This window comes from Homarus americanus, unplaced genomic scaffold (genome assembly GCF_018991925.1).
Source record: "Homarus americanus isolate GMGI-L3 unplaced genomic scaffold, GMGI_Hamer_2.0 scaffold41592, whole genome shotgun sequence".
Lineage (NCBI taxonomy): Eukaryota > Metazoa > Arthropoda > Malacostraca > Decapoda > Nephropidae > Homarus > Homarus americanus.
The window spans coordinates 481,798-504,246 of record NW_024740109.1 but is presented as its reverse complement, the minus strand read 5'-3'; the positions used below and the strand labels follow the sequence as shown (position 1 = coordinate 504,246).

General features: G+C 46.8%; 2 protein-coding genes across 3 annotated transcripts in view; one reads left to right on the top strand and one right to left on the bottom strand.

The window, feature by feature from the left end:
- Positions 1 to 5,029: 5,029 nt before the first annotated feature.
- Positions 5,030 to 14,550, top strand: LOC121875203 (mucin-5AC-like; the record flags this gene model as incomplete). The annotated part of the gene is made up of 5 exons (XM_042379649.1): positions 5,030 to 5,408; positions 8,229 to 8,422; positions 8,898 to 11,057; positions 11,540 to 11,980; positions 14,503 to 14,550. Coding segments are annotated over exons 1-5 (3,222 nt in total), but the record flags the coding sequence as incomplete, so codon positions are not given.
- Positions 14,551 to 16,784: 2,234 nt separating this feature from the next.
- Positions 16,785 to 22,449, bottom strand: part of LOC121875214 (beta-1,4-glucuronyltransferase 1-like) — a 74,064-nt gene continuing 68,399 nt past the window's right edge. For both annotated transcript variants that reach the window (XM_042379674.1, XM_042379675.1), the window contains one exon: positions 16,785 to 16,997. In XM_042379674.1, the coding sequence (XP_042235608.1) occupies positions 16,800 to 16,997 (198 nt within the window). In that variant the 3' untranslated portion in view covers positions 16,785 to 16,799. The remainder of the gene's footprint in view (positions 16,998 to 22,449) is intronic.

Here is a 22,449-nt window from a genome sequence, read left to right as displayed (position 1 = left end):
CACTTAGTAACGATATCAGTTCTCATGTACAGAACCAAATACACAATGTGCTTGAATACTTCTCACGCAAATGTGAATAACAAAGTGTGCGGCCAGACATACTGCCTCACGCATTTGTGAATAAGTTACCCTTTATGTATAGAACTAAACAAATAATGTAATTGAAATACTGTGTAACATTCAGTGCCATAATATCCTGACAACGGGGGTTAATTATTATGACCCGTTGTAAACTCTACTCTGTAATCCTTTTGCGCTACCGCTCACAGGATGAGTGTGGGGTGCACAATAAAGTAGCCGCTGTAAGAGGCAAAATAAAAAAAATCAATGTGTGTGTGTGTGTGTGTGTGTGTGTGTGTGTGTGTGTGTGTGTGTGAACAACATCTGCGCTGGGCCTACCAAACCCACATACACACGCACCGACAAATTGACACACAGACAGACATAAGTAAGAGACAGGAGGGACGAACAGACATAGACAGACAGATAGACAGACGGGTGGGTCGTTGGAGACCTGATAGCCAAGGACTTTCATATTCCCGTCAACTGGTATGTTCCAGTTTGAGGTGGACAGAGGTGGACAGAGGTGGCGGTGACGGGGTGACGGGGTGATGGGGTGGTAGTGATAAGAACGAGTCATAGTGTAATTATGACGCCATTTTGATAAGACTAATCACGAACCTTAATGACTCTGAGCACACGACTACGACTTATTGTGGCTCACTAAAAACCCTCACCCTCCCCCTTATCTCACTCTCCTCCCTCACCTCACGTCTTCCTCACCTCACACCTCCCTCACTCCCCTCAACCTGCTGGGGTCGAGTCAAGTGTGTTACTGGGACAATGACTCCATCACTACGTCAAGGGGGACACACACACACACACACACACACACACACACACACACACACACACACACACACACACACACACACACACACACACACACACACACACACACACGTAAACAAAACTCTCAAACAACACAAAACTTCCCAATTGAAATACGTTATCAACACACAACACATACAAAAAAAAAACACCACACAAACACGGCAACACATCAATAAAAACACCCAATAACGTATCGACAAGAGGAAATAAAACACGTCAGTAGTATTGAAAAAGGTGTTTAAAAGCGAAAGGAAGTAAGCGGAAGAGAGATAAGAGAAACATGATAAGGAAAATTTACACCAAAGGAAGAAAAAAACATTAAGAAAATATATTGAGTAGAATAGGAAGAGGAAGGATAAGGATAAAATGATAGAAGAGAGAAGATAAATGTGTAAGTAGTACAGTGAGAGAGAGAAAGAAAGAAAGAAGAAGAACTACACCAACAATCATCGACCATCCAAGGAAAAACAACCAAGAACGAGGCGTTTGGTGACCACCCTCCGCCCAACCGTCCATCCGTCCGTCCGTTTGAGGTACTATTAGCAGTGGTAGTAAAGGATCCTTCCATGTCGGTTCTAGTCTTGTGCATTAAGTCAGTTGTCTATTGTTTTCTGTTCACCCTGGCCAGAGGGACACAGGGGTGGACGTCCCTGAAGGTATCCCCCCTCACTGCCATCTGTCAGGTGAGGAGAGACGTCCCTTGTGTTGGTGGAAGAAGGAAGATCTTTAGAGGGTGAGGAGGAGACGTCCCTTTGTGTTGGAGGAAGAAGGGAAGATCTTTAGAGGGTGAGGGAGGAGACGTCCTTTGTGTTGGAGAAAGAAGGGGAAGAACTTTAGAGGGTGAGGGAGGAGACGTCCTTTGTGTTGGAGAAAGGAGAAAACTTAGAGGGTGAGGGAGGAGACGTCCTTGTGTTGGAGGAAGAAGGGAAGAACTTTAGAGGGTGAGGGAGAAGACGTCCCTTTGTGTTGGAGGAAGAAGGGAGAAACATTAGGGAGTGGAGGAGACGAGTTTAGAGGCAAACACAAAAAAAAATCGTGTTTTTGTGTTTTATTCACCCACACTCAGGGGTTGGTGTTATTTTTGAAGAGGTGTTGTGTGTTTGTTGTTTGTTTGTTGTGTGTTTGTTATTTCAGAGAGAGAGAGAGAGAGAGAGAGAGAGAGAGAGAGAGAGAGAGAGAGAGAGAGAGAGAGAGAGAGAGAGAGAGAGAGAGAGAGAGAGAGAGTAAACACATGTTCCAAATATCAGGAGAATTAATCAGCATCGCCATAGGCCTAAATGGACACAGCCTATTAATAGGTAACTCGTGGATGTACAGGTTATTTGAGCATTGTAATAGAGGACAAAAAGCAGCACCAACAGCTAAAACAATCATACACACGAAAGGTAACCTAACCCAACTTCAGCTAACCTAACCTAACCTAAAGCTAACCTAACCTAACTTCAGCTAACCTAACCTAACCTAAAGCTAACCTAACCAAAAGCTAACCTAACCAAAGCTAACCTAACCTAAGCTAACCTGTACCATATTTCGACTACAAAAATCATTAATCAAGGAAGTAAAGTCATCATTATCTCACGAGTTTTTGTTTCATTGATCTGATTGATAACAAACAAAAACCCACCTGATTGAAGACGAGTAAAACAAGTGTGGAAGTTTTGACAGGAAATATGAATCATGTTAAAGATGAACTGACGGAGAAACGGTGCCGAGAGACATACCAACCTAACCCAATCCCAGCTAACCTAACCTAACGCTAACCTAACCTAACGCTAACCTAACCTAACGCTAACCTAACCTAACGCTAACCTAACCTAAAGCTAACCTAACCTAAAGCTAACCTAACTTAACCTACCCTAACCCAACCTGTGAACAAGTATTACCTGGAGATTAGACACCTTAACTATACCTGAGGGGTTAAGTCAGGCTAGGTCAGGTTAGCGTTAGGTTAGGTTAAAATGTCAAATCAGATGAAATAAGTTGGGGTGTCTAATCATCAGGTGATCTGGTACTGAGGAGGAAATAACACGAACGACAACACTGTGAGGACGACCAGTTGAACTCAAGGACGACCAGTTGAACCCAAGAAGGACGACCAGATGGGGTGAAAAAAAAATGGTGTTTGGTGGGTGACTGACACACACACACACACACACACACACACACACACACACACACACACACATCTATAGACGTGATAAACATGGGAGATAACATAACAACAGTAAAACAAGAATAAAAAAAAAGTAAAATAAAACCTGAATGATTTAGGGGATAACGACACTAAATAACTATTGTATACAAGGACAAAAACATTTAGGGGCAGAAATATAGAGAAAAACTTAAAAAAACAAAAAAATTAAAATATAAATTGAATGACTGATGAATGAACAAAGGAAGAATGAAAAATAGAACAACTTTTTCTGAGAACTATTCACTGCACAACAAAACACGATACAACACAAACACAACACAACACAACTACAACACACCTACACTACTATGAAGACGAATACTAAGAACATTAAACACCAGTCTGGTAAAGTAGTAAAACCCTTCAAAGGATAGAGGCGAACCATCATCTGCCTCAAGTATAAAGGAAGACCCCCCGGAGGAACAATACGAGAATATCCCCGACGATTGATGCAGTGAAGATATACGAGACACGCCTGGGGCAAAAAGGAAGAAATACTGTCAGAGAGGCATGCATACATACATACATACATACATACATACATACATAGACATTTTGGAAAGCAGAGTTATGACATGGGAGTGTACAGTACCTCAGGGCGCTTAATAAGTGAAGGCCAGTGTACAAGTGACGGAGGTAAGGTGAGGGCCCTTTGAGAGGTAACAAGAGGAAGAGGAGTAGGAAGAAGAGGAGGAAGAGGAGGAAGAGGAAGAAGAAGAGGAGTAGGAGGAAGAGGAGGGGGAAGAAGAGGAGGAGAAGGAAGGAAACGCAAAATCGACAAAAATCCAGGACGCTTAACCTCGACGCAGAAGAAATCCAAAGTGCAATGATTAGGTTAACTTATAAAGAAGGAGGGAGTTACCGGGGTAGATGGTAGATGAGGAAGTATGTGGATGTTTTTTTAATGAGGTAGATGTTGTATGGGGGGAGAGGGGGAGGGGGGAGGGAGGTAGAAGGATTTTACTGTCCAGGAGTAGATTAATTCAAGGGCTCTCAACCACTACCACCACCACTACCACTACCACCATCACCACCACCACCACTACCACTACCACCACTACCCAGGCACCTGCTGGTAAAGTGAGTCCCACGGAAGTTAATTATGCTCTTTGTTTTTTCTTGGTATTTTTCTGTTTTTAAATTGTGTTAGTGTTTTTTTATTCAATTTCTTTTTTTTTTCTTTTTTCTTTTCTTTTTTTTTTCTCTCGGGTGTTTTGTGTCTTTTAAGTTGTGTGTTTTTTGTTTTGTATTTTTGCTTGTTGTTTTTTCTTTTCTTTTTTCTTATTCTTCCTGTGTTCTTCTCTTCTCCTCCTCTTCTCCCTTTCTCTAACTAAGTGTGTGTGTGTGACAGAGAGAGAGAGAGAGAGAAAGAAAGAGAGAGAGAGAGAGTACGACTCTGCCTGGGAGACTGGTATTCTCACCTCCCAGAGCCTCGCGCCTGTGCCATATGTGAGAGACCGGACAGCCACGCCCTTGCTCACTATTTCCTGGGAGGACTCCCCTGTAACACAACGCCTCCCTGACACCTGCTGGACCATCACTCCACGGCCCTCCTGACGGTGACGCCTGCTGGACCGTCACTCCACGGCCCTCCTGACGGTGACGCCTGCTGGACCATCACTCCACGGCCCTCCTGACGGTGACACCTGCTGGACCATCACTCCACGGCCCTCCTGATGGTGACGCCTGCTGACCATCTACGGCCCCTCCTGACGGTGACGCCTGCTGACCATCACCCACGGCCCTCGTGACGGTGACGCCTGCTGGACCATCACCCACGGCCCTCCTGATGGTGACGCCTGCTGACCATCACTCCACGGCCCTCCTGACGGTGACGCCGCTGGACCATCACTCCACGGCCCTCCTGATGGTGACGCCTGCTGACCATCACCCACGGCCCTCCTGATGGTGACGCCTGCTGGACCATCACCCAGGCCCCTGATGGTGACGCCTGCTGGACCATCACTCCACGGCCCTCCTGACGGTGACGCCTGCTGGACCCTCACCCAGGGCCCTCCTGATGGTGATGCCTGCTGGACCCTCACCCAGGCCCTCCTGACGGTGACGCCTGCTGGACCTCACCCAGGGCTCCTGATGGTGACGCCTGCTGGACCCTCACTCCAGGCCCTCCTGACGGTGACGCCTGCACCCTCACCCAGGCCCCCTGACGGTGACGCCTGCTGGACCATCACCAGGGCCCTCCTGACGGTGACGCCTGCTGGACCATCACTCCACGGCCCTCCTGACGGTGACGCCTGCTGGACCATCACTCCACGCCTCCTGACGGTGACGCCTGCTGGACCATCACCCACGGCCCCCTGTTGGTGACGCCTGCTGGACCATCACTCCACGGCCCTCCTGACGGTGACGCCTGCTGACCATCACCCACGGCCCCCCTGTTGGGACGCCTGCTGACCATCACTCCACGGCCCTTCTGACGGTGACGCCTGCTGGACCATCACTCCACGGCCCTCCTGACGGTGACGCCTGCTGACCATCACCCACGGCCCTCCTGACGGTGACGCCTGCTGGACCATCACTCCAGGGCCCTCCTGACGGTGACGCCTGCTGGACCATCACTCCAGGGCCTGACGGTGACGCCTGCTGGACCCTTTATATTATTATGTACAGTATGTGCCACAGGTCATGTTACTGTTGTATTCATGCTCCAGTACCCCGCGCTCACTGTCACGGGACAAACAGTTGAAAATGATATTGGTGGTGTCTGTAACATGATCTCTCTTTCTGCTTCCTTGGTACAGTAGGGGGTAGAGCAGGGGGTACAGCAGGAGGTACAGCAGGGGGTACAGCAGGATTACAGTAAGGGATATCACACGAAGTACAGAATACGTTCTCGTCTCTTACAATTCTTCTCCTCACATTTCGTCCTTGTCGTTTCCATATCATTCATAATTTTCTTTTAACAGAGATCGATAACCAAAATAAAGAGAAAATAGAACGATACAAGTTACCAAAGAGTGTTTGTGGGTGAGTGTAAATGGCCGAGGGGGGAGGGGGAGGCGCAGGTATAGATTCAGTTGTTTTTTCCACCTTGGCTTCTCAATAGTGTCTATACGAAGAGCAACTCCCAACTAGAAACAACACATGATGCCATAGCCTCTGAGCACACATGTTGCCATATCAAACAAGTATACGGACAGCAGCTAACAGTGTGCTTTTTACTGTCAGTGATGTATCAGACTTAGTGACCACCAGGTGCACTTGTCTTGCTGTGGGCTCAATACACACCTGCAACACCTGCCGTGAATGTTGAGGTGGGGAGGTAGTGATGGGTGATGGGGAGGTAGTGATGGGGAGGGGTGGTAGTGATGGGTGATGGGGAGGTAGTGATGGGGTGATGGGGTGGTAGTGATGGGGTGGTAGTGATGGAGTGATAAGGAAGATTACAGGTAGAAGCAGGTAAGGCTATCACTATGGTTCAGGTCGAAGCCTCGGGTAACCTTTCAGTCGATAAATTGACGGAAATGTTTGTGTAATGCTTTGACACTCCCCACACGACTACCACCACTACTACCACTACTAGTATCACCACCACTGCTACTACCACCACTACCACCATTATTGCCCACATTATGAACACCAACACCAAGTCATTACCACCACTATTACCACCCACGTCAGTACTACCACTACCGTCAGTACTACCACTACCATCACTACCACACACTATCCCTCACGCCATTACCATTACCACCACCACACCACCACCACCACTACCATCATGACCACTACTACCATCACCACCACAATTACCACAACGACATCAACAGCCCTACTATTACTATCAAGCACGCCATTACCACCACTACTACCACCACCACCACTACTACCATCACTACCACAATTACTACTACGACATCACCAGCCCTACCACTACTATGAACCACCATTACCACTACTACTACCACCACCACCACTACTACCATCACTGCCACAATTACCACAACGACATCAACAGCCCTACTATTACTATCACACGCCATTACCACCACTACTACTACCACCACCACCCACGTCATTACGACTACTACTACCACCACCACCACCACTACTACTCACATCCCAACCACCATCACAACACTTACCATCCACGTCACTACCATGCTACCACCAACAACAAAATTTTCACCACATGGAGGGGCCACTTCCTTAATCTGGACATGTGAAGAACCATTTCCCTAATCTTGTCAAGGATGGTCCGTTGCCCCAATCTGGACATAGGAGGAACCATTTGGCTCCAGCGTTTCCAATAACACATGATGGACACGTGAAGGTCTTAAGAGTGTCCAGAAATTGTCGAATTATGTATCGCTGGCCAGTCTGTGTTTACATGGCCGACGGACCGTTTGGGACAGAATAGGGAACGACATGAAATCACCGTCTAGTCACTATCCACGATTTAGGCTAGATAGGTTAGGTAATTACTATGCTTTAACTGACTCTGATCTGGGTTGGATGAGTGTGGATCGTCATCTACTGGTCAAAACTGTACAGTCTTTGGGTGGATAGATAGAGGTGGGGTCACTATATCCATTCACCCTTCATGGCCAGGTTAGTAAGGGAGGCAGGGCAGGTGAGGGAGACGGGTCGGAACACAGTAACTACCCCGGGAAGGATTAAAGCGACTTATGACACCGTAAGTTTAGCCAGGTTCAGAGTGCATCCAGGCGGGGCACAGTTAGCGGACTTTAGTGCATGTTTGTGTTGGCGAGAGTGAACCAGCTGGCCGTGAAGTCATAACCAAAACACATATTTTACACTTGTATTACGTAGTGCGGTTTTACGGCTACCAAGCATGTGTGAGAAAGTATCTGGCGGTGAATTAAAGAGTGCGAGAGAGAAAGAGAGGGAGAGAAAGTGAGAGAGGGAGAGACAGGGTTACACAAAAGGGATGAACACGATCGTTTCCATGCGCTGTACCTTCGACGTCGTTAAGGCGAATAATCATTGTCGTAAATTTGAGAGCAAGAAAGACTAAAGGCAAAAGAGTGCTTAACCCTCACCCCCTTCCCCCTCCGCCGTCAGGAGATAACAGCCATTTAATGGAGATTAAAAACGGCGCTGTGAAGGCCAAGAAAATAGGAGACACAGAGAGAGGAGGAGAAAAATATTGCGGCAGACCTGAGGAGATTTGGAGGAGGCCAGGTAACAGAGACAGCAAGAGGCCAGGTAACAGAGACAGCAAGAGGCCAGGTAACAGAGACAGCAAGAGGCCAGGTAACAGAGACAGCACGAAGCCAGGTAACAGAGACAGCAAGAGGCCAGGTAACAGAGACAGCAAGAGGCCAGGTAACAGAGACAGCAAGAGGCAGGGTAAGACAGCAAGGCCAGGTAACAGAGACAGCAAGAGGCCAGGTAACAGAGACAGCAAGAGGCCAGGTAACAGAGACAGCAAGAGGCCAGGTAACAGACAGCAAGAGGCCAGGTAACAGAGACAACAAGAGGCCAGGTAACACTGTGAGCTGCGGCCGACTTCAATACATCCTGGCCCACTTCTGCTGCCATAAAACACCGCCACTCTGAGCAGAAGGCAAGCGAACGTTAACTGGCGTAGTGGCTGCCAAAGCTGAGTCATTGTTGTGGTGGAGGAGAACGACAAATGCTGTTGATCGCTCGTGCTGGCGATGTTGTTATGGCGGGAAGCTTATAGTGGCGATAATGGAGGGTGAAGGATGAGATGAAGGAGTAGGGAGGGTGGAGGATGAGGTGAAGGAGTAGGGAGGGTGGAGGATGAGGGGTAGGAACAGCGCCATCAATAATATACTCTCCAACAGCATCTCTCCAACAGCCACTCCAACAGCATCTCCAACAGCATCTCTCCAACAGCATCTCTCCAACAGCAACTCTCCAACAGCCACCTCCAACAGCAACACTCCAACAGCAACTCTCCAACAGCAACTCTCCAACAGCATCTCTCCAACAGCATCTCTCCAACAGCATCTCTCCAACAGCATCTCCAACAGCAACCTCCAACAGCAACTCTCCAACAGCCACTCTTCAAAAGCATCTCTCCAACAGCAACTCTCCAACAGCATTTCTCCAACAGCCACTCTCCAACAACCACTCAACAGCATCTCTCCAACAGCCACTTCCAACAGCAACACTCCAACAGCAACTCCCAACAGCAACTCTCCAACAGCAGCTTCCAACAGCAACTTCAACAGCAACTCTCCAACAGCATCTCTCCAACAGCATCTCTCCAACAGCATCTCTCTCCAACAGCAACTTCCAACAGCAACTCTCCAACAGCATCTCCAACGGCATCTCTCCAACAGCATCTCTCCAACAGCAACTTCCAACAGCAACTTCAACAGCAACTCTCCAACAGCAACTCTCCAACAGCAACTCCAACAGCCACTCTCCAACAGCAACTCTCCAACAGCATCTCCAACAGCATCTCTCCAACAGCACCTCCAACAGCAACTCTCCAACAGCAACTCTCCAACAGCAACTCTCCAACAGCAACCTCCAACAGCAACTCTCCAACAGCATCTCTCCAACAGCAACTCTCCAACAGCAACTCCAACAGCAGCCTCCAACAGCAACTCTCCAACAGCAACTCTCCAACAGCAACTTCCAACAGCCACTCTTCAAAAGCATCTCTCCAACAGCAACTCTCCAACAGCATTTCTCCAACAGCCACTCTCCAACAACCACTCTCCAACAGCATCTCCAACAGCCACTCTCCAACAGCAACACCCAACAGCAAATCTCCAACAGCAACTCTCCAACAGCAGCTTTCCAACAGCAACCTCCAACAGCAACTCTCCAACAGCAACTCTCCAACAGCCACTCTTCAAAAGCATCTCTCCAACAGCCACTCTTCAAAAGCATCTCTCCAACAGCAACCTCCAACAGCATTTCTCCAACAGCCACTCTCCAACAACCACTTCCAACAACCACTTCCAACAGCATCTCCATCAGCCACTCTCCAACAGCAACACTCCAACAGCAACTCTCCAACAGCAACTCTCCAACAGCAACTCTCCAACAGCAACTCTCTCCAACAGCAACTCTCCAACAGAAACTTCCAACAGCATCTCTCCAACAGCAACACTCCAACAGCAACACTCCAACAGCAACTCTCAACAGCAACTCTCCAGCAGCTCCTCCAACAGCAACTCTCCAACAGCAACTCCTCAACAGAAACTCTCCAACAGCCCTCTCCAGCCACTCTCCAACAGCATCTCTCAACAGCATCTCCAACAGCCACTCTCCAACAGCCACTCTCCAACAGCCACTCTCCAACAGCATCTCTCCAACAGCATCTCTCCAACAGCAACTCTCCAACAGCCACTCCAACACTCCTCCAACAGCCACTCTCCAACAGCAACACTCCAACAACACTCCAACAGCAACTCTCCAACAGCATCTCTCAACAGCAACTCTCCAACAGCAACTCTCCAACACCGCAACACCACTCTCCAACAGCATCTCTCAACAGCCCTCTCCAACAGCATCTCTCCAACAGCATCTCTCACCAGCAACTCTCAACAGCCACTCGTCAACAGCCACTCTCCAACAGCCACTCTCAACAGCATCTCTCCAACAGCATCTCCAACAGCCACTCTCCAACAGCATCTCTCCAACAGCAACTCTCCAACAGCAACTCTCCAACAGCAACCCTCCAACAGCAACTCTCCAACAGAATCTCCAACAGCAACTCTCCAACAGCAACTCTCCAACAGCAACTCTCCAGCAACTCTCCAACAGCATCTCTCCAACAGCATCTCCAGCAACTCTCCAACAGCAACTCTCCAACAGCAACTCTCCAACAGCAACTCTCCAACAGCCACTCTCCAACAGCAACTCTCCAACAGCATCTCTCCAGCATCTCCAAGCAACTCCAACAGCATCTCTCCAACAGCCACTCCAACAGCAATTCTCCAACAGCATCTCTCCAACAGCAACTCTCCAACAGCAACTCTCCAACAGCAACTCTCCAACAGCATCTCTCCAACAGCAATTCTATTCGTCTAGATGAAATGCTTAATGCAGACAGTGGATGAACCGAAGATGGAAGAATGGAGACGATGAAGAAAAGGAGGAGGAGGAGGAGGAAGGAGGAAGGAAGGAGGAGGAGGAGGAGGAGGAGGAAGGAGGAGGAGGAAGGAGGAGGAGGAGGAGGAGGAGGAGGAGGAGGAGGAGGAGGAGGAAGGAGTTGGCATAAAGAGGAGGGGGCTTAATACGTTGACGAAAGGAAGAAGAAAAAGAAGAAAAAAAAAAGTGTGAGGAGGGGAAGGAGGAAGAGGAAGAAGAAGAAGAACATGAAGAAGTGTTAGAAGGAGGAGGAGGAAGAAGAGTGAGTGGTGAAGAAGGGCCCCGGGCTGCACAGCTAGCCAGGACCTCCACTGCATTGCGCTCTGTGTAATGATTTTCCCGCCTCCAACCGATGTACTGATTACCACAGCAGCGACCTCTCTAACACAGCAACGGCATTTCCAACACAGCAGCGGCATCTCCAACATAGGCGGCATCTCAACACAGCAACGGCATTTCCAACACAGCAGCGGCATCTCCAACACAGCAGCGGCATCTCCAACACAGCAACTGCATTTCCAACACAGCAGCGGCATCTCCAACATAGCAGCGGCATCTCCAACACAGCAGCGGCATCTCCAATACAGCAGCAGCATCTCCAACACAACAGCAGCATCTCCAACACAGCAACGACCTCTCCCCAACGCAACACAGCAGCGACTTCTCCAACACAGCAACGACTCCTACAACACAGCAACGACCTCTACAACACAGCAACGACCTCTCCAACACAGTAGCGGCATCTCCAACACAGCAGCGGCATCTCTAACACAGCAACGACCCCCTCCAACACAGCAGCGACCTCTCCACCACTTCACTATTGTGTCGTGTGTAGGAAGTTCAACTCAGAGCCTTGACTGATAAGAAGACTATGTTAGTAAAACTGGCAGTATCGTCCTCACCACAGAAAACGAGACGAGCATCACAGAAAACGGAATATACGGGATACTGTACGTAATTTAATTTAATGTTATATTTTTCTGTTTGTCTCTATCTCTTTTATGTATGTCTTGCTCAGTCTTCCACTCTTTCTCTCTATATTCCGTTCCCTCTAACTTTCTCTTCCTCTCTCATTTTTCAAGCATCAATAAAAATTAACAATTCTTTCTAAACAATTTATTTCCCTATTTTTGAGAAAGAATATAACTTACTAATGTCTGAGGAGACTGTAAGACCTGGTCCACTTTTAGAGCAAGTAAGAAACGCAACAGTTTATGCTATCTTTTAATTTATTGTTGTGAAAACGTGGCAGAGACCTTGAAAGTCCATCAGTTGTTGCCGGGCAGCTTCCACCCACTGACAACCCCATCATGTGTTAGATGCACAGGCTGACAGACAATCTAGGTACACAATGACCTATAATGCTGCGTAGAACATAATAAATTAATCTCTTACCATTCCAGTAGTTGGATTTACAAATGTTCCTAAAATAAATATCCCTAGTGAGTGAAGATAGAGACTACATTTGAAGCTTAACTTACGATAAAAAGGCAAAGATATCGTATCTAATTATGGTAAATATTAAGCGTTATTTTGATGTCCGTTTTTTGTGTTTTTCTCGTAAGTCAAACAGTTTAAAATATAGTTCATTTGTTTTTCACTTAGGAGGAATAATTCATGTTTACGAAGCTTTGTGGGGAAGGTGGGGGGTAACTAATGCCTCTGTTGTACTGTTGACTGTTACCTTGTTGAACTCTCTCGTCTGTTTTCCCGTTGTCTAGGCATCCTACAGTTCGCACACACACACACACACACACACACACACACACACACACACACACACCTATCAAGATTATGAGAGTTAAAGTGACGAGCTAAAACTTACTTATCTTATCTAACTGATTAATTTAATTCAGGATTAAGGTATCAGGTTACATATATGCTACCGCTTCTTGATTCACCTTCAACACCAGTAGAGGAGGCTATGAGGGTGGTGTGGGTGGATGGTGTGGGCGGGTGGTGTGGGTGGGTGGGTGGGCGGGTGGTGGGTGGGTGGTGTGGGCGGGTGGTGTGGGAGGCCTGGAGGCAGCGGTGACCAGCAGGGCGGAAAGATAAGAGCAGGGCAAGACCTTCCTCTGCTGCACCACTGCTGAGAGATGGGGAGGAAGGAAGGGGAAGGAAGGGGATAGGGAAGGGGGAGATAGGGGAAGGGAACGAAGAAGTCAGGAGGGAGGGAGGGGGAAGATCACAGGGGAGAGAAAGTGGAGGGGAAGGAGGGAGGGAAAATGTCACGGAGGGAGGAGGAGGGTACAATGGAGGGATGGAACTGGAGGATGAGAGAGAGAGAGAATTTTTCGTATTCCCACTTATACATCAGTTATTTTTCTTCATATTTTTTGTCAAACTTAAGGACCGTACGACCCACCATCCCTCCTGGACGACCCACTACCCCTCTTGCCTGGAGAACCCACCGCTTGCCTGAACGGTCCATCAGCCGGTTTGGACGACCTCTCAGGCGGCCTGGACGAGCCCCTACACACCTGGAAAGCCCCCCGGCCAGTACGACCTCCCCTCTTGGCCTGGACTACCACCTCCCACAAATAAACGTTCCAATATTCTCTTTGGTGATGGTCATAATCCTGTCGGGAAACACAAGGAGTTCTAAAACTTATTAGACATTTCAGAAGGTGAACAGATTCTTGAATTTACTAATCTAATAATAACAATAATAATAATAATTTTACATGTTTGTATTCACGCGGTCTTGAACATTTTATTTCGAAAAGTCACATCCAACGCCCATTTTTTGGTGGTTAACAGTGTGTCGAGGAAACAGCCCACTGTCTCTGCATCCACGGTCAAATATACACAAACCATCACTGACTTGTGCCTGAATTTAACAGAACGGACCACTGAGCACTGCCAGACTTTGTTCGTTCCTGCTAAAATCAGACTTAAGCCTAAAAATAAGTCTGATCCTATACGGTTAAAAAACAAGGCACTTTATTATATTTCACTCATTAAAATCGTCACCTCTACCATCAAAAACAAACAGACCAATGTTGTAATCTGTCAGAATTAAAACTGAAATTGGCACCGGATCCTAGAATACAATATTACCAATAATGATTAAAAAATAAGAAAGGTTCCAATATTCTCTTTGGCTTGAGGTCAAAATCCCAGGAGGAAATACAGGGACTCTTCCATCACTCATTAAACATCGTAGAGGAAGGACGATCTTAAACGTAAATTATTGGTTATATAAAAAAATAAAGGCACTATAACGAAAACAGGTTCCAATACTATCCATGGTGAAGGTCATCGTGGGGAGAAACATAAATACTTCCATCTGTCACCACACGAATCTAAAGATGAAAATGGTTTTAAATAATAATAATAATAATAATAATAATAATAATAATAATAATAATAATAATAATAATAATAATAATAATAATAATAATAATAATAATAATAATATCAGCAGGTTTCAATATTCCCCGTGGCGTGTGGTCATAATCCCGCGGGGGGGAACACAGACGCTTCCATCAGTCATCACGCGTCTTGGAGCAGCGGTCGTAAATTGTTGTTCAACTGTTGACTCAGCTTACTCACCGCCAACTTACATTAATCCCTCCTCTCTCTCTCCCCCTCCCTCTCTCCTTCCCTCCTCTCCACACGGTACGTCAGCCTTCCCCCCTCCCCCTCCCTCACGCTGTCGACAGGTACAAATGGAGGAAAACCTTTATGTATTGTGTCAAAATTAGATATATTGTGTAATAAATTTTCGATCCACGAATGTAATATTTTGTTTATGATGATCTCAGGAGTTGCGTCACCATCATCACTATCGTTATAACTATCACTGGGAATGTCATTCTTGTTAATATCACCTTCATCATCATCATCATATATCACCATCACCATCACTACCATTTTCATATCATCACCCTCACCATCACACTACACCACCCTCATCATCACAACACCACCCTCACCATCACATCAGTACCCTCACCATCACACCAACAACCTCACGTTCACCATCACCAGGTGCCCCCCCCCCCGCCTCCACCATCATTACGCAAATTACAGGTGAGGGTCAGTCCAGGTGACTCACCACACGACCACCTCCACCACACTACCAGGTGGGCGAGTACCACTTACTAGGTGGGTCAATACTAGTTACTAGGTGGGCGAGTACTATAGTACTATTACTAGGTGGGTGGTGAGTACTACTTACTAAGTGGGTGAGTACTAGTTTATAGGTGGGTGAATCCTATTACTAGGTGGGTGAGTCCTATTACTAGGTGGGTGAGTACTAGTTACTAGGTGGGTGAGTACGGTTACTAGGTGGATGACTACTAGTTACTAGGAAACAATTTGATATACCAGGAGATAGTTTGTGGTGACAGTGATAGTGAGTGACGATGAGTGACAGTGGTGATGAGTGACAGTGACGTTGACAGTGATGATGAGTGACAGTGACGTTGACAGTGATGATGAGTGACAGTGACGTTGACAGTGATGATGAGTGACAGTGACGTTGACAGTGGTACTGAGTGACAGTGACGATGGTATCAAATACATAAGGTGATGGTGTAACAGTGGCAGAAGCAACACTGACTGGTCGATATAGTTGTGTGTGTGTGGCGATCAATGGCAAGGGAGGGGAGGAAGGGGGAGGAAAGGGTGGGATGGTGGAAGGGGTGGAGGGGGATGAGTCGAGATTATGGTGGTGGAAATTATAGTGTTGTGGTAGTGGTGGCGATGTAATAGTTGTTGTGGGGGTGTGGTTGTTGTTGTGGGGTTGTGGGTGATTGTGGGGTGTGGTTGTTGTTGTGGGATGTGGTTGTTGTTGGGGGTGTGTGGGTTGTTGGGGGTGTGGTTGTTGTGGGGGTGTGGTTGTGTGGGGGGTGTGTTGTGGGGATGTGGTTGTTGTGGGGGTGTTGTTGTGTGGGGTTTGGTTGTTGTGGGGGTGTGAAGTGGTTGTGGTGGAGTGTGGTGGTTGTAGTGGCATGGTTAAGGCAAGGTGGTGGTAGAGGTGGTGGCGACAGACGAACACCACTCACCGTCACTCACCGTCACTCATTTTCTAGCCCCAACCATCAATACACACAGTAATATGTATGGTGATTTGGAATAATTTATGAACTCTTTGCCTCAAAATGAAGGACAAATTACCTTTCTATTCATTATACATTTAACTTTACATCATTCATTTATCTATCAGGCATCGTCAAAATATATTTCAGTTTTGTTTAGAGAATTTGAGTGCACAACCCAGCATAGAGCGGTGGTCACGTTTAGTCAAGTCATTAAAATCCCCGAAGCAAAACATCTATCTTTTCTGTACAGTAACTCGGCCGTGAACCTGTACCGTACACTGATGAAAACAACCTCGACATATGTACAGCACTACAAGTAACGAATACATAAATCCTGAATTGAAAGTTGATATCAGCCACGAGGACCTACCCGGAGGAGGCGTGGGAGGTGTGACAAGATATAAGGACCCACCTGCGGGAAGTCCTCGGCGGTGCTACTTGACACAAGGACCGAGCCGGAGGAGGAGGCCTGAGGGTGCTATAAGACATAAGGAGCCACCTGGGGGAGGCCTAGGGGGTGATACAATATATGAAGACCCACCTGAAGGAGTCCTGGGGATACTACAAGACACAAGAACCCACCTGGAGGAGGCCTGGGGGTGCTACAAGAAGCACATCCCCCGTTTGCCGTAGATAGTGTGTAGCTCGGGGGTGATCTTGCTGTGGAGGAGGGCGTTCTGTCTGGCTGTGAGCAGGTCGCGGTGACGGTCACGGCGGTGCCTCTTGATGCCCGGCCGGTGAACCAAGAAGGCGTTGTCCAGCACGTGAAACTCGTAGTCCAGCACGCACATCACGTACATCTAACGGGGAGAGGGGGAGGATTAGTGTACGTGAACTGAGGGGAGGAGTGTAATTGTACGTGAAATTAAGGGGAGGAAGGGGCTAGCGGTCAACAATCTGAAAGGAAGGTAAATGTACGTGAAACTCAGAGCTCCACATCTACTGCCACCATTAGCTACCTCCCACCCATCCTCCCCCCTCCCCTCCCCTCCACCACCTCCTCCTACGCCCACCCTTTCCTCTCCCCTCCCCCGTTTCCCTAAACACCCCCCTTTAGTTCTTCCTCCTTCTCTCCTCCTCCTAAACCCCCCTCTACCTCTTCTTCCTCTTCCTCGCCTCCGTTCTCTCCCCTTCTACAAGCTGTCATTCAGGGGGAGTGGCAGGAAGGGAGGAGAGATAGGCAATTCGGCAACAGCTGGTGAAGGAGGAGGGGGAGGAGGGGGAGGGGGGAGACAGAAGATGGTTCCACTACCACTAACTTCTCCTGGTGACTCTATCTATCTATCTATCTATCTATCTATCTATCTATCTATCTATCTATCTGTCTGTCTGTCTGTCTGTCTATTAGGTTAGCCTAGGTATAAAGGTTAACGTTGGGTTTGGTTAAATTAGGTTAGGTTAGCATATAATAGATCAAGTCCCTTCCCCCAACCAGCCAAAACACCAGAAAATAATGAAGAAAAACGAAGGGAAAGAAAAGAGAAATTGAAAAAGAAATACGAAAAGAGAGATAAAGTGAAGGAGGAAAACAAACAGCCAGACAGAGAGGAAGAAAAAGTAGAAACACGTCATAACCATCCGTAATAAATCATACTGTTACTTGGACCATTACCCCGTGAGAGTCATTATGCTCCTTCAGGGGGGATATAAGTTGTTACGCCTGTTCACGGGCACCATTACGCTTACTTCAGGTAAACATTAAGTAGTGACGCAATTAACATCTACCTTTTTTTTTTACGGGGATTAGCCCACCCGAGCACAGGTCACTGACCCACATCGGGGCATGGGGGGTAATAATAATAATAATAATAATAATAATAATAATAATAATAATAATAATAATAATAATAATAATAATAATAATAATAATAATAATATAGAAATACAAAAATGTAAAAAAGATCGACAGTGAGAAACAATATATGTATGTTGTGTTGTCATGGTAAGAGAAACAATTGAGACCCTGCAATTGTGTGTACATGAGGCAGAAAGTCAGATCATCAACCTGGGACTTGGTCACATATGGCAGCAGGGTCTACCATTAGACAACACAATATGCTTCCAATATCTTCCCAGGCGGTAGTACCTCCCTGTTTGATAGCTGCCTACTACTTAAAAATCATCATTAAAGTTTCTTTAAAGTGGCTCGTTTATGTACACTTCAAGAGCGGCGAGAGGGGGGGGGGTAGGGGGAAGCTGCCACTTTATCAGGGGAGACATTATGCTCACTCAGGGGCGTCGTAATGCTTCCTCCAGGGACCCATAATGGCTACTCAAGAGAGGCGTCACTACATTGTAATTCCCAGATGATGTTATGCTTGCTCACGGGCCTTTGTTTACTCCTCGCCGATTTTATGGCTGTTCCCGGGTAATGTGTTGAGCTTATTTCCTGGTTTATATTTTAATTTATTTCCAGGTTATATTTAAGATTATTTCTCGGTTGCTTTAAGTTATTTCCGTTTATGATGGTGCCTATTTCCAGGTTATGTTCGTGTTTGTCTTAAGGTAAAATGTTCAAAGTTACTCCATGGTAATGATATAAACTGTCTCCAAGGTTTTATGGTTAAGCTTGCTCCAGGGTCATCATCATCATCATCATCATCATCATCATGGAACCAAAATAATAAATACCATGTAAACAAAGGCAGAGGCATCATTACGCTCATTACAGGGCAGCCATGACAGCACGTAACTCTTATTATATTATTTCAAGACCTTGTTATGCTTGTTCAGGGGTTCATGGTGGTCTTCTGTCGTGTTTCGTTGATAATTAAACTTTATTTCCTATAAAATTTACAAAAAAAAATAAGTCTGTGCTCATCTTACATAAAAATGGTTGATGTTATGCTTACTCCAGGGCCACAATGTTAAAAGAAAAGGTTACTATGCTTACTCCAGGGCCACAATGTTAATAGAAAAAGTTACTATGCTTATTCCAGGGCCAAAGTGTTAAAAGAAAAGGTTACTATGCTTACTCCAGAGCCACAGTGTTAAAAGAAAAGGTTACTATGCTTACTCCAGAGCCACAGTGTTAAAAGAAAAGGTTACTATGCTTACTCCAGAGCCACAGTGTTAAAAGAAAAGGTTACTATGCTTACTCCAGAGCCACAGTGTTAAAAGAAAAGGTTGCTATGCTTACTCCAGAGCCACAGTGTTAAAAGAAAAGGTTACTATGCTTACCCCAGAGCCACAATGTTAAAAGAAAAGGTTACTATGCTTACCCCAGAGCCACAATGTTAAACGAAAGGGTCTCATGTAAAAGCTTGAGTGATATGCTCAATAAAGGGCCTTGTGACCTTTAAAATCAATCTGCATGTCAATCCGAGAAGTAGAAAAGGGAGATATGTTTACTCCGGGACCTTACTACATGTGTTTACTCCGGGACCTTACTACATGTAATTACAACACTGGGGACCTTACTACATGATTTACCCTGATTAACCACCTAAGCGCTAACCTAACCCAAACGCTTATCTAACCTTACATAACCTCACCTAACCTAACCTAAACGCTTATCTAACCTTACATAACCTCACCTAACCAAACCTAAACGCTAATCTAACCTTACATAACCTCATCTAACCTAACCTAAACGCTAATCTAACCTGACATAATATTTCCTTGAGATAAATGTATAGTATATATATCAGGTGCCTAAAAGAGAGCTCTGTCTAAATAAACTGTTTTAATTCAATTCAGCCTGACTTAACCTAACCAAACCAGTCAGGGGATGATGGATGAGTCAGGGGGTGATGGGTGAGTCGGGGAGTGATGGATGAATTAGGGAGAGATGGATGAGTCAGGGAGGAAATTGGTGAGTCAGGAGATGGAGTCAGGAGATGGATGAGTCAGGGGGAGATGGGTGAGTCAGGGTTATCAGGTCATAGACGTATAATTATTAAATCTATATGGGAGGAGGGTGTGAGGGAGGGAGGGGAGGGGAGAGGTGAGGGAGGGAGGGGTGAGGGGTTAAAATGGAGAGGAGAAGGTGAGGAAATATAGGGAGAGGGAGACAAAGAGGAAAGAATAGGGAGAGAAAGGTGGGGGTAAGCGAGGAGGGGGAGATGATACGGGTATAGTTGGTGGGGAGAGGGAGGGAGGGAGGGAGGGAGGGAGGGAGGGACGGTGAATGGAGGGATGGAGAGAGCGTGGGAGGGAGGGGAGGGAGGGAAGGAAGGGTGCGTGTCGTGGAGGGAGAAATACAGCATTTTACGACGGTAGTCATTATTATCGGTCAAGATTCGCAATTTCAGACATTATATACGGGTGAATATTGATCTGAGGGAGGGAGGGAGGGAGGGTCAGAGCCTAGACCCTGACCACTGGGGCCTGGCTGCCTCCACCATGACACTCCCAGGAAAACAGATAAATTCTACCCGGGAGGAGGAGAAGGCTGGCGGCCCTCGCTCACAAATGGAGGACTCAAATTTGATTGTGGAGTGTAGTGGAGGGAAGGAAGGAAGGAAGGAAGGAAGGAGGGAGGTGAAGGAGGGAAGGAGATCACAGGCTCCACCTACACGCTTCAATCTATGGGCATACGGACATCTCATGTTGTGAGTGTTCCTACAAAATAAATACAAAGATTGAAGAATACTAACAATATTTCTTCCTGGTCTCTTGTTTTTCCCAACTTTAAGAGAGAGAGAGAGAGAGAGAGAGAGAGAGAGAGAGAGAGAGAGAGAGAGAGAGAGAGAGAGAGAGAGAGAGAGAGAGAGATCATCTGACTCCCAGGGGTTGCAGGAGGGGAAAGCATGTAGTGGGAGTACAGTACAATAGCCACTTTCTCCTGTCACGCGCCACCATCACAACAGGACAACGCTTGGCTAACAGACCAAACACAAGATAACACCAGACTGACCCGATCAGTCATTGGGTTACAAGGTTCAGCTGACTGGACAGTTATAGAGAACAGTGAGTGAACAGCTTAAGTGGACTTTATCGCCTGTCAGTTGCCAAATTTATGGAAACTGAGGCGAATGGTTCTGTGTGAGTGTGTGTGTGTGTGTGTGTGTGTGTGTGTGTGTGTGTGTGTGTGTGTGTGGACCTGTGACACTGGTGAGGCAAGGCAAGAGTTGTGACCCTGTTAAACACCAGCCACTATATAATTCCAAGACTCTCTCACTCTCACTCTCTCTCTCTCTCTCTCTCAACACTCGTTCATATTAGCGTCCAGGAATTACTCACATAAATAACACACGAGAATCCGACTCGAGAATCCGACTCAACGCGAACACAACATCCGGGACACAAACAAAAATAAAACAAAAATATAAATTACTCGTAGATATGACTATTTCTCTTCTCCGCCAGTGAGTGAGTGAGTGAGTGAGTGAGTGAGCGTCAAGTGGAGATCTAAGGCGCATCTACACAGCTCTTGAGACATTAAAGCAAAATAATAATTAATGGAAAACTGAGAGATGAAGGAGAGACATTTATCTCCTCCTCCCACTCATTATCCACTCGACAGACAGACACGTTGAAGACATAAACACGCAGCACAAAAAGTGGTAGGAAGAAAGGAAGGAAGGAAGGAAGAAAGGAAGGAAGGAAGGAAGGAAGGAAGAAAGGAAGGAAGAAAGGAAGGAAGGAAAGACGTGAGGAAGGGGAAAAGAATGAAGGAAGATAATAAGTAGAGAGGGTGGAGTTCATTCATCCATCCATTCATCCATCAGGAGGAAGGAAGGAAGGAAGGAAGGTAATAGTATAGAGGAAGGAGCTGAGCCATTCATCCGTCAGTCACTTATCAAACACATATGAGCTCAGGAGACCATCAGTCCCCCTCCACACACCGGTCCCTAACCGCCCAGGGAGGAGTGGGAGGCCCTTGGAGGTGTCTTGAGGGATCGGGGAGTGTTTTAGAAGGTTAGGCAGTATCTTGGAGGGTTGAAGATTGTCTTAGAGGGTAGAAGAGTGTCTTGGAGGGTTGAAGAGTGTCTTGGGAGGTTGAAGAGTGTCTTGGAGGGTTGAAGAGTGTCCTTGGAGGGTTGAAGAGTGTCTTGGAGAGATGAAGAGTGTCTGTGAAGAGTGTCTCGGAGGGTTGAAGAGTGTCTCTGGAGGGTTGAAGAGTGTCCCAGGGTTGAAGAGTGTCTTGGAGGGTTGAAGAGCGTCTTGGAGGGTTGAAGAGAGTGTCCTGGGGGTTGAAGAGTGTCTTGGAGGTTGAAGAGGTCTTGGAGGGTTGAAGAGTGTCTTGGAGAGATGAAGAGAGTGTCTCTGAGGGTTGAAGAGTATCTTGGAAGTTTGAAGAGTGTCTTG